A 16,760-nucleotide genomic window follows, 5' to 3' on the forward strand; every position below is an offset into this window, starting at 1 on the left:
TGTAGGTGAGAAAATTTTGATCTAGAAAAGTAAGTAGGTAGGCAGCATGATAAAATTAAATGGTTATTATTCTTTGTGACTTGTGTTATAAGTATGGAAGTATTTTGCCAGTACATTGAGACTTGTGGGGATAAAGTGATTACAAGCAAATGTGAGTCCCCTCTTACTGCTATATCTCATTTCAGAAAGTAAATAGAGAGGATGATTATGCATTTTATACATGAAGGCCAGGAATAAACATTATGCACCTAACCCAAACTAAGGAATATATTTTGGTTTAGAATTCAATGTATAGTTCTAACGGGAAGAAAAAAATAAGTTGAAGTTAAGATTTCAGGCTTCAGTACTTCTAAAAATGCTATCTACATTTTCTGAATATAGGTATAATTGCCTGAGAGTAGACATTTTACTTGGAAACCAATAATTTATTAAGCATCCTTCTTGTTTTAGCACATACTAAACTTTCTTATGTTGAACTTTCATTTACAACATGATGTTTAACAAAAAGTTTTTCTAAGCTTGATTGGTTGAAAAATATGGAAGGGGTTTCATGCTGAGCATTCACTGAGAACAATGATATTATAGAATTGCTTTAAGTTGTATTTGTGAAAATATGTTGCAGCTGTAATGAAATGTTGCATGCTAATTAGTGATTATTCTGTCTTTACTTTAAAATATGTTAGAAATACTAAGAAATATTTCTTAATGCTTTACAACATGGTGTAATTGTGGATGGATTGGTCTGAATTTCTGGGACAGTATATCTTTAAGGATTTACATTTCATGTCTATGCATTTCCCTTTGTAGCTGCTTAACCATATGATTGAAACAGTCCAGGGACAAAACAAAAAACATCTACAATTCAGTTTTGTTACTCAGTATGCAAAATGTACATCACTGCTACAAATATATTTCAGATATATTGGGAAGGAAAATTTAAACATAAAAAATAATTCTGCAGTTCACTTTTTGCCATTGTGAGATATTTAGGATTTATTAGACAATGTGATTGAGGTGTTGAATTAGGATTGGAGAATTGCAGGTTCTAATCCACTTTGAGCCACAGAATCTTACTAGATGACTTTGGACTTGCGCGCAGCTTGATCTATTCACAGGTGTGTTCTTTTGGGGGGGGAGGCGGGAACGCCTAGAACATTTGAATGAAAGTTGGACTATAACTAAGGGAGAAATAATGAATATTGAGACATCAGGTATAAAGGCACAGAAGCTTCTTTTTTTGAGAAATGTTCTTATAGTAAAGGAATCAACATGCATATACCATCTAAAGCAAACTATTTGATGATAGAGTAAATAACCCAGTCATTATTTAAAATGCCATTGACAGTGCTGAAACATCAGTACTGGAAAGTAAAGTAAAACATTGAGGTTTAAGTACTGTTAAGCCTTTAAGTGAGATTAAAGTTGCATTTTCACAAAGTGTTTGGCTTAGAAGCCAGTAAAAAAATGTTGCAACTGAGATTAAAGTTGCATTTCCATTAGATGTTTGGCTCAGAAGCCAGTAAAAAATTGTAGCTGTTGTAACAATTATAGCCATTTTTTTGCTGTTCCTTGTACTGCCTCCTGTCCCCTATTTGCTTAGAAAGCATTAGTAACAAACAGTATTTTATGCTGTTCAAAAATGCTGTTAATATGAACAACTTAATTTGCAACTCACAAACTTTTGCTATGCTGACATGGTTATGCTGTAAGTAATCCATGCATATCTGTGAGTTAATAAAACTGTAAAGCTTAGCAGTCATGCTGAGAATGCTTGCAGCTAATCAAAATGCATGGGGTACCTCCTGGCCCATTGTGCCTTGGGTAGCCAGGAATTGCAATTTAAAAATAGCCTTCCAAATAAATAAATTGATAGTAGAATATAAACTTAGTTTTATAATGGATAAAAATGAATTTCACAAAATTAAAACAAAGTTAACACACTAGTTGATGAGCTAAGCAGATCTCTGAGTTAATTCTGGCACTTTCTGAATCTGGTACTGCTTTCTGATTGTTTAATATATATGGGCTCAGCCATTTATATGGTAACAAAATTTATTCAGAATAAATTTATTTGGCAGCACAGCCAACACAGAGATGGAATTGCTTCCAAACCTGTACAATTTGTGTTGTTCTTTTGGTATGGCAGGATACTTAGGAAAATATACTTTCCCATTAAAAACGTCAGTTTAAATCAGATATATGTACTTGCTCATTAATAAATTGTTAAAATGGAATCAAAGAATACTGTAGATTCAAAGGATACTTTTCTATACTGTAATATATAAAAGTTTTGTTTCATAGTTCTTGAAGAAATCTATTTTAAAAGGGAGAAAATAGTTCCATGGTATTTATTCAAGTGTATAAATTAAGTATAAATTAAACAGGAGGTTCTTTCACCAACCAAGACCCTAAGCTGCCAAAGTGAAACCAACACATTTATGTTTTAATCTGGAAAGCATTTTTATCAAGCATTCAATGTAGCTCTTCTCTTTTGATGATAGATTCATCATATTCTGAATCAGTGACTTAGATGCCATATTTTGCATTTCTGATTTTATTTAAAAACTGTTCTAAAAGTACACTTCAGTTGTTTAATCATTACATAAATAATACATGGATACCTTTTACCTGGTTAACTAGCTAAGGAATGGTTGCAGGTGACACTAAAAGTAATTGTTCTGCAGGATCCTTGCTGCCCTCATCTGGGAAATCCAGGGTCAATATCAGGTCAGAAAGCTTGTGCAGAATTTACATGCCTTCTTTCAAGGGAACTTATAACATGTTTCTAGAATATGTTAAATCCAACCATTAAGTTTTATTTTATACTAACCACGAAGCTTTTTGTTCATCTGATTTAATGAGGATTTGTCCTCATTCAGACATTCAAGTGGGCAAACCAAATTTAAATCTTTTTGGAATAGAGAGTACTGCAAACTTTATTTTTGGAATGGTATGGACATTTTTCTTCCAAGGAGAGTTTCAACAGGGTTTTTTTCTGCCGTTCAATTGAATCCAGTTTTCAGAAACCACCTGGACAAGTCCATGTTGGCAAGGTTTTCCAGAAGTGGCTTGCCATTGCCTATTTCTTAGGGCTGAGAGTAAATGGTTAGCCCAAGAACACCTTTGTGCCTCAAGCAGAACTAGAACTCATGATCTCCAAGTTTCTAATCTGATGTTTTAACCACTATTCTAAACTTACTGTCTTCAAAAGTATATTGGACTTTTAATACTTTGCAACATGATAGATTAATAATCTACATTGACATTGATATAAAAATAGAGCTGAAACAATACTTATACTAATGTAATTCAGAACAACCAAAATATGAATTTTGATGTCTGTTTAACAGATTTATAGGACCATCAAAGTCAAAGTGACTATGAATGATGTACATCAGAAACAAACAATAAACAAAGTTAATAACCGAACAGTGTTTAAAAAGAAGTTACATTTGTCTGTATGGCATTTTTAGCAACTTTAATAATTTGTCTGCTAGGTGGTACATGAATTTTATTTTTATTCTAATGGATGGATTTCTCATTTATTAGATGTACAACTAGTTATTCTCCAGGACAGTCAGAATGCATAACTTAATAATAACTAAATAAATATTTGAAAATAAAGTGAGTGGCACTCTAGAATAGCTGTAATATATATATATATATAGACATTTTATGTCTTGAAACTTTTCAGATATGAAAATTTTATGTGTATTTATAATTTAACAAATAATACCTTTTGTGTGCAGCTTGGCAAAAGAAAAGGTTATGTATGAAAAAGAAGCAAGACAACAAGAAGAAAAGATTGAAAAGATGAAAGCTGAAGATGGAGAGAACTATGCAATTAAAAAGCAGGTAAAGTTCATGAGTGAGTGGCTGCCTCGCGGGGGGGGGGGAGCGAGGTATTTGTAAGACTCACTGGGAAACGGGCACTGTTCAAAATGAAGATCACATGACTGCAGCAGCACTGAAGCAGCCACAATTTTCCCAAATGTAATTTCTGTGAGAGTTATGGGTCCCAAATTATGCCATAATTTGAATACAGTTGTTTAACAACCACAATTGGGAGCTGCAAGTCTGCCACTAAACAATGTGGTTCTTAAATGAAATATTACATGATCTTAACAAGCTTACGATTTCACTTACATGATATATGCTGTTTTGCAGGTGATTTAGTTAATGACCTTAACTAAATCACCTGCAAAACAGCATATGACTTTGCTTTGTAATTTTACTTTTGGTTTCTTCATTAAATCTACTTGTCAGAATCCAGTTCTGAAACCGTATTTTTCTGAGTATAAGACGCATCTTCCCCCCCCCAGAGGGTGAAAATCTGGGTGTGTCTTATACACTGAATACAGCATTATTGGCCTCCTGAAACCCCGCCCCCTTCACAAAAATGGACCTGCAGAGGGTTTGGGAGGCCCGCAAAGTGCTCCAGGAGGCTGGGGAGGGAAAAGGCAAGTGAAAAATGGGCCACTTTCCCCCCCCCCCCAGCCCCCAGGAGCACTCTACAAACCTCCCAAAGCCTATGCATGCCCTGTTTTTTTGCAAAAAAACGGGCTCGTTTTCACAAAAAAGGGCTGTTTTTTGTTCGTTTTTGCCCACCCCCAACCCCCAGGAGCACTCTACAATCCTCCAAAAGCCTATGCATGCCCTGTTTTTTTCAAAAAATGAGGCGTGCAGAGGGTTTGGGAGGCCTGCAGAGTGCAAAAACTTTTTTTTAAAAATTTACCTCTTCAAAATCTTGGTGTGTCTTAAACTCTGGTACGTCTTATACTCCGAAAAATACGGTATATAAATGGTGATCACCTCAGCATTGTGATCCTTTGACAGTCATAAGTGCAAGGACTAATCATAAAGTTACTTTTTCAGTGCTTCATACCGTTGAACAGTTACTAAACAGTTACTAATCCATTAAGGACTAGCTGTAGTCCAGGTCCAGTAGCTAATAAGTATAATTAAGACATTATTATCAATAGTGCTCTATAGGAAGTGAAAGCAACAATTAAAATTCCGAGTTAGAATGTCTATAATTGGAATATATCATTGGATATATTCCTTGGTACATTCTGAATGTTGCAAAAAGTGAAATACGTTGTGCTGCTTATATGCCAACTTTATCTAGGAATCTTTTCACAGCTATATATAGTCGTGTATACTGAACCCTATTTATAGTTCTATAAATGGCTGTTTCTGTTGGAATCTTCGTGCTTAGTATTTTGCTAATTGATTTTCATTTCTAGCTACGTTATACAGATCTTTTTTTATAGATCTTTTCAGTTCATAGATTTGAGAGCTGAAAATACTCCATAAAAATTTTGTTTTGTGGACAATTACAACATTGTCTTCTGGAGATGTATACAAGATGTTCAAATGCATTGGGGTGCCAAATCAGTAATTTCTCACAAAAAGCATGGTGAGAATAATCTTTCTCCTAAAACCAAAACCCAAGGATGAGTAATAACTTTTTTATGCATGATAAGCATCAAAAATATGAGCCTGCTGGTCTTTGCTTTTCATTTTTCTTTACCTTTTTCTCAGTCAGAACCTCCTGCAGTGAGCATCCAATGTGATCAATAACTCAATAACTTTTTTCATGCAGTAATTATCTCTGTGCGGTATTATCTGAACACTGTTTTTATTTATTACCCAAAAGATGTAGGAGATATTTATATAACCAGCTGATCCCATTTTGGACGAAGCTGTTTCTAACTGCAGGGGAAACAGTTTATATCAAATAGTATTTTAAATAACTATTTCATAGAACACTTTCTAATCATTTTTGCTTGAAGGTAGAAGTAATATTGAATACTCTTTCTTTAATAAAATACTGTTTATGCGTATGAATATATACATCAATGTGATGTCTGGTTTTAGGCAGCTAATATCAAAATGGAAAGTTATCTCTTATTTGAAGTAGTTACTTTCCCTTTTTAGACTGAGATCTTGCAAGAATCTCGAATGATGATTCCCGATTGCCAACGCCGACTAGAAGCTGCACATTCAGACCTTGTTCAACTTTTAGTAAGTATGGAAAAAGAATTTTTCTATAGACTGCCAGCTGAACTTAGATTAGTTTATACATCTTCTGTTTTGATACTGTATATCACCAAATTGTTAATGTGCATATCTCATTATTGCCAGCTTTTCAGAATAGATGCATTTTAGGCACATTAAAAATATGAACTTATTGAGACTTATTTATGTTAAAATGGCCAACCCAAAATAGCCTAACCCCACTCCCCCTCTGATTTTCAGTGATTTAAGAATTTCCATTACAATCAGTCAGTTAATGCTCGATGCGGAATTTTAATCAGATATTTAAATCGAAATAGGGTTGATATAACACGTGAAATGCGGAGGATGGTGTGGAAATACAGTGGAGGTTGGAGAGTAAATTATTTATGGGTATTTGGATAAAAGAGAAACAGGAGCATAATCAGTCACTGAACATAATTCCTTTATCATTCTGAAATGTGAGCTTTACACACCCCTGTATTTAAGTTAGACTTTAAAAGAAACAACTTAAATATTTGCAGTACAAATTCTTCTGAAAATTGCCATAGGCTTACTTTTCAACATGAGGGCTCTAAAGTGTTGAAAGCTACTAGATTCAATGTATTAACAAATACAGAGCCTGGTTCGTATGTTTTCCCCTTCAAGGCTATTTCAGAGTTGTAAGCTAAAGGAAATTTTCTAACCCAGCATTCACTATTTATAGAAGTTCTCACAGCTTTAGGAACCATTTCTTTAGCTTTGGCCCATAGGATCATCATTTTAGATCTTTTCTGGAAGCTCTCTTCTGTAGCAATAGCAATCAGACGGTTTACAGAGTCAGCATCCTTATTGGTAACACCTAAGGCGTCAGGTGTCTACTTAGGTGTTGCCAAGCCCAGAGTCAACACAATGAAATTCAGTCAAGGTTCAGTCCTTTATTTGCTTATAGCTAATGGGATCTTGTCAAATGAAAGCTATTACGTTCTAACCTACTAGATCATGACGGTGAACCTATGGCATGCGTGCCCGAAGTGGCACACGGAGCCACGTCGGCTGACACGGCCTCAACCGTTCATCTTCCAGGTTTCTGGCGTGCATGTGCACGCGACAATCAGCTGTTTTTTGTGGCAGTGCCAGAAACCAGAAGAGCTAGTCTTATGGTTTCCATTGTGCGCGTGCGGCTGGCCCGCTAATTGCCGCACATGCATGCATGCCAGTAACCAGAAGACAAGCTAGCTGGTGCACATGCACATGCTGGAAACTGGAAGTTCACCATGCCCAATTGGCAGCTTCTCTTCTGGGGCACATCCCAGCACTCAGTGCCAAAAAGGTTCGCCATCACTGTACTAGATATACCCTGTTTCCCTGAAAATAAGACCCAACCAGACAATAAGCCCTAGCATGATTTTTCAAGATGCTCGTAATTTAAATCCTACCCCAAAAATTAGCCCCAGTCAAGCTCATCAACCAATATGGATGCTGTACTGTACTGTGTTTCTCCCAAAATAAGATCTAACTGGAAAATAAGACCTAATGAGTCTTTTGGAGGAAAAATTAATATAAGACTCAGTCTTATTTTCATGGAAACCCAAGTATCCTGAGAGATTCTAGAGTGGGGCTTATCTGAATCTCTGCTCCTATCCCTCGTCCAGTTTGGAACTGTGTAGCCTCTCTCTAGTAAACCCCCTACCCCCAGTGCTTCTTCAAGTACACATTCCATCACAAATGCCTTTGGGAAACCTTCATGTAGAATATAACTGATTTGTCCTGCGGCTTTTCTCCCAAAATTGATATTTATAGATATGTTGGCTATTGTTCAGGAGATATTGTCATCACAGCTAATGTAAACATTAATGGTATCTAATCTTGTTTCAGGTATATTAGGCTGATTGGCATCATCTTGTGGCAGTTTTAAATTCCACATATTGTATATGAAAAAGGATTTCGTTTTTGTCTTCTTACAATTGGATTTAAATCTCCAAATAAGTCTTACCAATTTAAGGATGGATTTTTGTGGAATGCCATCTGAAATACCAGACAGTACTGTTTTAAATTTAACTATAACAAGATCCACATATCTTGTCCTAGCCAAATAGCTCTATGATCCCATTGTTTATTATTCCTAATGACACTGGTATTAACAACAAATTCAGCATTATAAGATGTTGATTCTAAAGGTTGGAGGCATACTTTCAAAAATATTTAGAAGTTTTTATTTATTTTCAGGAAAATGAAAAAGAGTTGGAGGAAACTGAAGAATATAAAGATGCACAAGCAGTCCTGGGATCGATAAAATTAGAAGCCTAGGCTAATTTTTCACCAAGTAATGGATATGCTTCACTGTTGCTACTTTTTATATTTTGGTTATTGCTGTATATTTGTTCTAGTACTAATAAGAATGATAGTGTACTAAAATTGTATTTTATGCCATTACAAATTATTTAGCAATTATTGAGGAAAGCAATGTATAACCATACAAGGTAAAAATAAAAACTTAAATCAAAACAAAAGAGCATTTTTCTAATTATTTGTAGCATAAATTATATATCCAGGATGGGAATCAGGCTATCAACTGCATTCTCTGCTCCTAATAATGGGTACTGTTTCTGGTTCTCATTTGCACATACTTTTCAGGAATTTACTAATATCCAGAAGCCGATGAAGCCAATGATGGGCAACATGCTTTAGTAGCTTTCCCTCAAATGTAACTGGTAACAAGAAATACAGGTAGTCCTCGACTTACAACAGTTCATTTAGTAACTGAAGTCACAACAGCACTGAAAAATGTGACTTATGTCCATTTTTCACAGTTACGACCTTTGCAGCATCCCCATGGTCATGTGATCAAACTTCAGATGCTTGGCAACTGACTCGTATTTATGGCGGTTGCAGTGCCCAGAGGGTCACGCGATTGCCTTTTGCAACCTTCTGACAAGCAAAATCAATGGAGAAATCTGTTTCACTTAACAACCCTGTTACTAATTTAACAACTGCAGTCATTCACTTAACAAATGTGATGAGAAAAGTCGTAAAATGGGGCAAAACTCACAACAAATGTCTTACTTAGCAACATAAATTTTGGGTTCAATTGTCGTAAGTTGAGGACTACCTATAGAAAGTTTGATTCAAATCATGAGTGAGGGAAGATAAACATTTCTTATTGCAGTTGTGAAAATATGTGTGCTTGCATGTATTGGACTTATAAACTGCTGTTCTGCACACTTGAGCAGCTCCAAAGGATTTCACAACCGATACATTTCTCCTCTCATGCCATATCCAAACAACATGGTCATTTTTTTCCCAATGACTTGCCGTAAGTATTACATTACTACAAGTGCTAGGATGTCAAGTTTCTCTAACAATGAGGAACAGAAATATTTTAAATAACTTTGCACAGCACAAGGAGCTTATCTGATATCCCGAATTTAAATGAATATTCAAATCTCTTAAAACAGAGAGTTCTATGAATATAAATTCATTCAGTTGCCATTCTCCAGCGTGCCCCATATAACTTCCAACACCTTTTATATCACCTTAATACCTGTTTTGAAAAAGCCTTTTACACTGACTTCCTTATTGGTTAGAATCCTTCATTATTAGCATCCTAGATCATGTGGAAAGAACACATGTATAATTGTACATATAAAGGGTTCACTTACTGCACATATTAGTATCAAGTAGAGTTATTTTTTCAGGAGGCTATCATGCCTTGAATAACGTCATCAGAGGATGTAAGTTTTGTGGATAACATAATATAGGTGTTTTCCTGTAGATATGGTGGGAGGGGCTACAACTGGGTTTAGTCACAGCCTGATTAGTCCAGAGACTGAGGGAATTTTCTTAAAATATCCTTCCTGATTGATTATTATTCTTATTCTAATTCGATTAATTGGATATTCTAAATTTCTTTAAATTTTCGGATTGCTGGCCATGGAGTCTGCTTTGTCAATCTCATAAGGAAGTGGGAGTGACCTGGTCTCCTACCTCTGGGCCTGGGGGTGCTCTGTCCAATCCCTGAGTGCACAGGGGTGATAGGCTCCCATTGCAGCTGAGTAAACTCAGAGGTTTCAAAGGACGGCGTTTCTACTTCTGCCATCACTGATACTAGCCTCCAGAGTGCCGTGGCTTTAACAGCCTTGGCGCACCTCCAAAAGCTTTATCGCAGCTCTAAAAGCCTCACCGCAGCTTCAAAAGCCTTGCCATGACTGCAACAGGCGTGCAGCTACTTAGAGACGCTGCTGCGACTTAAGGGCAGCGCTGTGGCTCGTATTCGGCGCCTCAGACCCAATCTTCTTGAAGAGAGAGTAGAGAGAGACTCAGCTTGCCACGAGGCCGTTGCCTCAGAGCCTTTTCACCAGGCAGACCCCCTTTTTTTGCCACGAGGCGTGGTGGCCATTTTGGCCATTTTTCTGAGGCAGAGGCCTGCATCGTGGCCATAAATCGAGGCCGGCAGGCAGTTTATCCTGTTCTCAGCCCGCAGCACAGCCATAGATCGAGGCCGGCAGGCTCCTGAGCAGATTACCACCAGGCTCAAGCCACGTGAGTGAGGCATGGCCTCCACAGTTCCCAAGTCAGCGCAGGCCCCTATGCAAATCCACAGTGAGATGGCAGAGGAAGGCCAGGACAGACTGAGAACCAGGGCAGCGGCTGCCAGGCCGTCTGCTGACAAGCACCCCTCTAAAGCTGCTGTGAGAGATGAGTTAAGAAGTCAGAAGGCCTTGGAAAAACGAGTGGCCAGGGCAGAAAAGCAAGCTCAGGCTACTAGGCCCGAATCTCCTGGCAGATCCAGGTCCCCAGTGAGGCCCAGTTCCAATCGCTCTGCCTCACCTCCTAAAGGCTTTAGCCCTTCCTCTCCTTCTATCTCCCCTGCTAGGCCTCACAGACAGGTGGCCTCGCCTTACCCCCATCTCTCCGAGATCATATAGGGAGGGGGGTAGGGATCCATTGGAAGGGGGGGTCTAGGGATTACCTCCCGGCCTCACACCTAGTACCCCAGGACCCTGCAACCCTTGGGCCCTCGGAGGAGGACCTGGAAGATCTTGAGCGCCTGCCTAAAAGTATCCGGAGACTCATTTCCTCTGAAATCACTAAGGGCATTGCCTCAGGCCTTTCCCAATGGGAACACTCTTTGCAAGGCGTGGCAAGGCCTCAATCTGATTCCAGACACCCTAGATCTCCATCCTCTTCCCGTGTTCAGGGCCCATCTAGGGCCCCTTCTCCATCAGTGGTTAGCGAGGGCTCAGTAGTAGGGGAGGGGGCACATCCAGACCTGGGGTTTTCAGAGGATGAGGACATCATCCCTCCTGATCCCCCAGCCATTCCCGGTCTCTTTGTGCCCCTGGCATTCAAACCTCTTCTGCATAAGACGAAGAAAACTATTCAGATTGGTACTGGGGCTCCATCTGTGTCCCAACATAGGGATCCCAACCTGGCTATGATTATAAATCCCAATACGGATAAGGAGGAGGTCTCAGCCCCTCCACTTTTTCTGGAAGTGGTTAAGAACCAGTAGGCTCGACCTTCCTCCTTGCCCAATCCTGGGAGTAATGACCACCGCTTCTATAATATGGAGCAGGCTTTCTCCCAGGCCCTCCAATTGCCAACGGTAGATGCTCCCATTGCTCTTCTCGCTAACACTTCTACCGTGGTCTCAGGGGATGTAGCGGACAAATTAAAGAACCAGCGTGCGGAACTTACCTTACGTAAGAATTTCAACGCTTCCGCCTGGGCTATTAAATCGGTCGTTGCCGCGTCCTATTTTAATTGCACCACCATTATGTGGCTGCGCCAGTTACAGGACCGGATCCCGATCCATGATGAGCGTCTTCACCAAGACCTCACCAAAATTATCTCGGCCACGCAGTTCTCTGCAGATGCCACTCTAGATTCTATCAAGTTTGCTTCCTGGACGTTGTCCACCTCGGTAACATCCCAGTGTCTTTTGTGGCTTCGCAACTGGCAAATGGACAATAAGTCCAAATGGAATTTGGCAGCGGCCCCTTACACTGGCCCCAATCTCTTTGGGGAATCGCTTGACCTGATTCTCGTGGAGAACAAAGACAAGAAGAAGGTCCTACCCTCTAACACCAAGAAGCCAGAATCCGGTCCAACTTTTTACCAGCCTCCTGACCCGGATTGTCAACAACAGCAGTACGCCCCTTATAGGTCTGACAGGCAGGGTCATCGTCCCTTTTATCAGGACAGGGTGAGGTACCAAGGTCAGTCCAAGCATCCCTTTTGTGGGGGGGCACCCCTTCCGCAGAGGGAAATGACTCCAACCTAGTTAGCCCATCGGTGGCCGCCTAGCATCCTTCACGGATCAGTGGGACCAGATAACGTTGGATGCTTGGATCAGGTCCACCATCAGGGATGGCCTCCATCTGGAATTTCTCTCCCTTCCCCCGACGCTCTTCAGGACCTTTCCCCCATCCAGGGACCCTCAACTCTTAGCTGGTTTACCGGCGCTTCAAAATGACAGCTCTCAGGTCCATTATTCTGTGGATCCGGCAGGGTGACTTCATGGCATCCGTAGACTTGACGGAAGCGTATCTGCACATTACAATTCTACCAGCCCATTGCAAATTCCACCGTTTCTTCCATTTGGGGCACTACTTCCAGTACAGGGCTCTCCCATTCGGTCTAGCCTCTGCCCCACATACGTTCACGAAGGTCCTGGCGGCGTTGTTGACTCACTTCCGATCCCACCCATTGAGACTCCAATGCTACCTAGATGACATGCTCATTCAGGCCCAAGCAGTTACGCAGGCAATTCACGACCTGAACCTGGTCATTCACACGTTGTAGTCCCTGGGGTTCTCCGTCAACTTTCCCAAGAGCCATCTCTCTCCCACAATGAGAATCCTTCACCTGGGTACAGTAATAGACTCTGTTGACGGACTTGTTCGACTTTCCTCAGAATGTCTAACAAATCTTCAAGCCTTAGCACAACACATCTACCCAAGTTGGTCAGTTTCCATCCTGACCTTGGCCCGCTTGCTGGGCAAGATGGTGTTGTGCATAGGGATAGTTCCCTGGGCCTGCCTTCATTCTTGGACACTCCAATGGACACTCATGCCTTACCAACGCCACCGCATGAGCAACTCACTGCGGTCAGTCATCCAGTCGCTGGGACTTGGTTGGTCCCTGAGGTGGTGGTTGCCTATGGCCCTGCATCGCAGATCTGACATTTGGGAGCTGGATCGTATCACGATCACGATGGATGCAAGCCTCTACAGCTAGGGGGCCCTGATGGAATCCAAGTTGGCACAGGGTCGTTGGACAATCTCAGACCTGCGCCACAATATAAATTGGCTGGAGCTGAAGGCAGTTGGCCTGGCCCTTCTTCAATTTCGGGATTCAATTGTCAATCACCATGTGCTTCTCCTGATGGACAATGTCAATAGCAATAGCAATAGCAGTAGACTTATATACCGCTTCATAGGCCTTTCAGGCCTCTCTAAGCGGTTTACAGAGAGTCAGCATATTGCCCCCAACAATCTGGGTCCTCATTTTACCCACCTCGGAAGGATGGAAGGCTGAGTCAACCCTGAGCCGGTGAGATTTGAACCGCTGACCTGCTGATCTAGCAGTAGCCTGCAGTGCTGCATTTAACCACTGCGCCACCTGCGCCATGTCACCACAAAGGCTCACATAAGCCGTCAGGGGGGGGACTCATTCCAAGTGCCCCTGACTGGAAGCTCAGAAACTCGGACTCTGGACAGAGAAGAACCTAGCATCAGTAACATCAGAACACATCTCGGGCATAGCCAACCACCAGGCCGACTGACTGAGTCGGGCAACAGTCGATCACGGCAAGTGGCAGCTGATCCCAGAACTGTTCCACAGGATTTTCTGTCACTTTGGCACCCCATTGGTGGACTTGTTCGCGAGCCCGGCCAATGCTCAGCTCCCCAGTTCTTCTCCTGCTTCCCAGTGCACAACACAGAGAGGACAGACGCCCTCAGAAGTCCATGGCCTCTGGGCCTTCTTTATGTCTTTCCCCCTCTCCCTCTAATCCAGGGGACCCTGAGGAAGGTAGTGACAGAGAGGGCACACATCATTCTGATAGCCCCATATTGACCGAGACGACCTTTGTTTGCAGACCTTGTCCAGCTGTCCGTATCTCCCCGTGGAGGATTCCTCAGGAGGAGATCGTCTTGCGCCAGGGGGTCCTATTCCACCCTGAGCCCCAGTGGCTCCATCTGACCGCCTGCCACTTGAGCGGCGCCTCCTGAGGAATGCTAACCTGTCAGCCAAGGTCATTTCTACCATTGAAGCTTCCAGGCGTCCGTCGACCACACGGATTTATAACGTGGTCGACCTTCGTTCTCTGGTGCGGAAGGTTCAATCTTTCTCCGGCCAACGCCTTGCTTGCCCAAGTCCTTGAGTTCCTACAACACAGCCTAAACCAAGGCCTTTCTCATAACACCTTATGGAGACAAGTGGCTGTGCTGTCCTCTGTTCTGGCGGGGGATGGCCACTTCTCCTTGTCCCAAGTCCCCTTAGTCAAACGGTTCCTTAAAGGGGCGGCAAACCTGTGTCCTCATCCAGTGCATCGGTTTCCAATATGGGACCTCTCCCTAGTCCTTAGGGCTCTCAGGGGCCACTGTTTGAACTGTTAAGAACAGTACACCTCAGATTTGTAACCCTAAAGGTGATCTTTCTAGTCGCTGTTATCTCAGCTTGACGAATCTCTGAGTTAGGGGCACTGTCATCCAAGGATGACCTATGTGAATTCCACAAGTTTAGGGTCATCCTTAGGCTAGATCCAACCTTCCTCCCAAAAGTCAATTCCCTTTTTCACAGATCACAGGAGGTCATACTCCCTAATTTCTGTCCCTCTGCTTCTCACGATAGGGAACACCTTTGGCACCGACTAGATGTCCGCCGTGCTTTGTGCATCTATCTCAGGTCGGAGGTCCTTTTCCTTTCCTTTCAGCCCAGCACTCTGGGAGCTAGGGTGTCTTCTGCCACCATAGGCAGATGGTTACGACAGGCCATCACGGCAGCTTACGAAGCCTTAACCCAAGTCCCTCCTCAAGGGATTACGGCCCACTCCATGCGGAGTTCCACTAGCACAGCTGCAAGGGCCACTAGGGCCCCTATGGAGGACATCTGTAGGGCAGCCACCTGGCACCTACAGTGCCCTTTATCTGACACTATCGTTTAGACCATTTTGCTTCGGCAGACACGTCTTTCGGACGTCATGTTCTTCAACAGGTAGCAACCTCCCCTCCCTCGGGGTCAACATCCTGCCCTGGGACCTAGCTTGGATATGTCCCAGCTGTAGCCCCTCCCGCCATATCTACAGGAAAAAGAACGTTGGTCATTACCTGAACGTTTCTTTTATGTAGATTGGCAGGAGGGAGTACATCCTGCCCTAGTATAGTGGTTAGGCTGGGTGAGGGTCGGTCAGGAGGTGTGTTGTTTGTCTTTCTTGCGTGATGTTTTCACAGCTTCTCCATTCGATTGCGAGGAAACTGGAAGCCAATAGGGAAGGAAGGATACTTTAAGAAAATTCCCTCAGTCTCTGGACCAATCAGCTGTGACTAAACCCAGATGTAGCCCCTCCCACCAATCTACATAAAAGAAACATTCAGGTAGGGACCAACGTTCTTTATAATCTCAAATTATGCTGAAACAGTATTTTGCTTGCCCATGATATTAGACAGAAAAACTAAGTTTGGAGAATATGTTGCAATGACAAAATTGACATATTGCAACAGAATTTTAACTAAATTCAAGTAGAAATGGCATTCCTTATTTACAGTATATAAAAGAGATAAACAGATTTAGATAAGGAATATGCGTCTCAAGACTCAACAATTACTAATGATTGATGTAAAGTTCAAATATGGTTAGGGGATGGGTATGCAAGAAGGAGGGAAAGGGAAGATATATCTATAAAACATGAATTATTTTGTTGTTTTACTATGTATTTTTAATACAAATGTAACCATTGATTTTCTTTAAAAAAAACATTTGTATTTAAATTTTTATTTTTTCTACTTACTTTGTATTTCAGTATTTTAACAATAAACATATGGAAAAAATAAATAAAATGATATGTATTCAATACCCTAAATAGGGCAAACCTATCTAGGAGATATTTTCACCCATCCTAATCACCAATATCTGTCTAAGCTGGAAATCTTTTGAAACTGGTGCATATCCAAAGGTCACAGAATACTGTGAATAAATAAATAAACACAGAATAAATAAACACAGAATAAATAATGGCCTAAACTTCCTGAGCTCAAAGTGATAATGTTGGCTGTTTTCCTTTCCCCCCAAAATAGGACCCAATGAAATTGTACACTGAAAGAATCAAGACGGACAACAGAATATTTGTTTGCACAATTTGTAATAAAATTTTGGAATTTGCTACCATGAAGTATGTGGTTACCAGCCTGGCTGACTTCAAAGAAGGTCAGACCTATTCGTAGAAGTCCTAGGGATCAGTGACTAATAACTTGGTGTAACAGTGTAGCTGCTTCAGAAAACCATCAGCTGGGAGATGAGTAGGTTTCCTTGTGCAGTTGGCTGGCCACTGTGTGAAATGGCTAATGGCTTAAATCAGCAGCCCCCAAACGCTTGGGCAACAGGGACCAGTTCCATTGAGAAAGTTTTTCCGCAGACCAGAGGGGCTGTGGTTTTGCGTACTGCCTGCATCCCGTGGAATGTATGGCCCAGTTCTGGCATGCTGTGGCCCGGTGGCGGTCTGCATATATTCTTATGTACAATAACATAGCCTCAATCAA

General features: G+C 41.4%; 1 protein-coding gene across 1 annotated transcript in view; it reads left to right on the forward strand.

Moving 5' to 3' along the window:
• Positions 1-8,523, forward strand: part of TBCA (tubulin folding cofactor A) — a 29,896-nt gene extending 21,373 nt beyond the window's left edge. Inside the window, exons 2-4 of the mRNA XM_014053668.2 lie at positions 3,750-3,855; positions 5,941-6,027; positions 8,227-8,523. Coding sequence (XP_013909143.2) covers positions 3,750-3,855; positions 5,941-6,027; positions 8,227-8,307 — 274 coding nt within the window. The 3' untranslated portion in view covers positions 8,308-8,523. The remainder of the gene's footprint in view (positions 1-3,749; positions 3,856-5,940; positions 6,028-8,226) is intronic.
• Positions 8,524-16,760: the final 8,237 nt, after the last annotated feature.

The sequence above is a fragment of the Thamnophis sirtalis genome, unplaced genomic scaffold, assembly GCF_051295495.1.
Source record: "Thamnophis sirtalis isolate CommonGarterSnake01/CBP01778 unplaced genomic scaffold, rThaSir2_p1.2 scaffold_5, whole genome shotgun sequence".
Classification (NCBI taxonomy): Eukaryota; Metazoa; Chordata; class Lepidosauria; order Squamata; family Natricidae; genus Thamnophis; species Thamnophis sirtalis.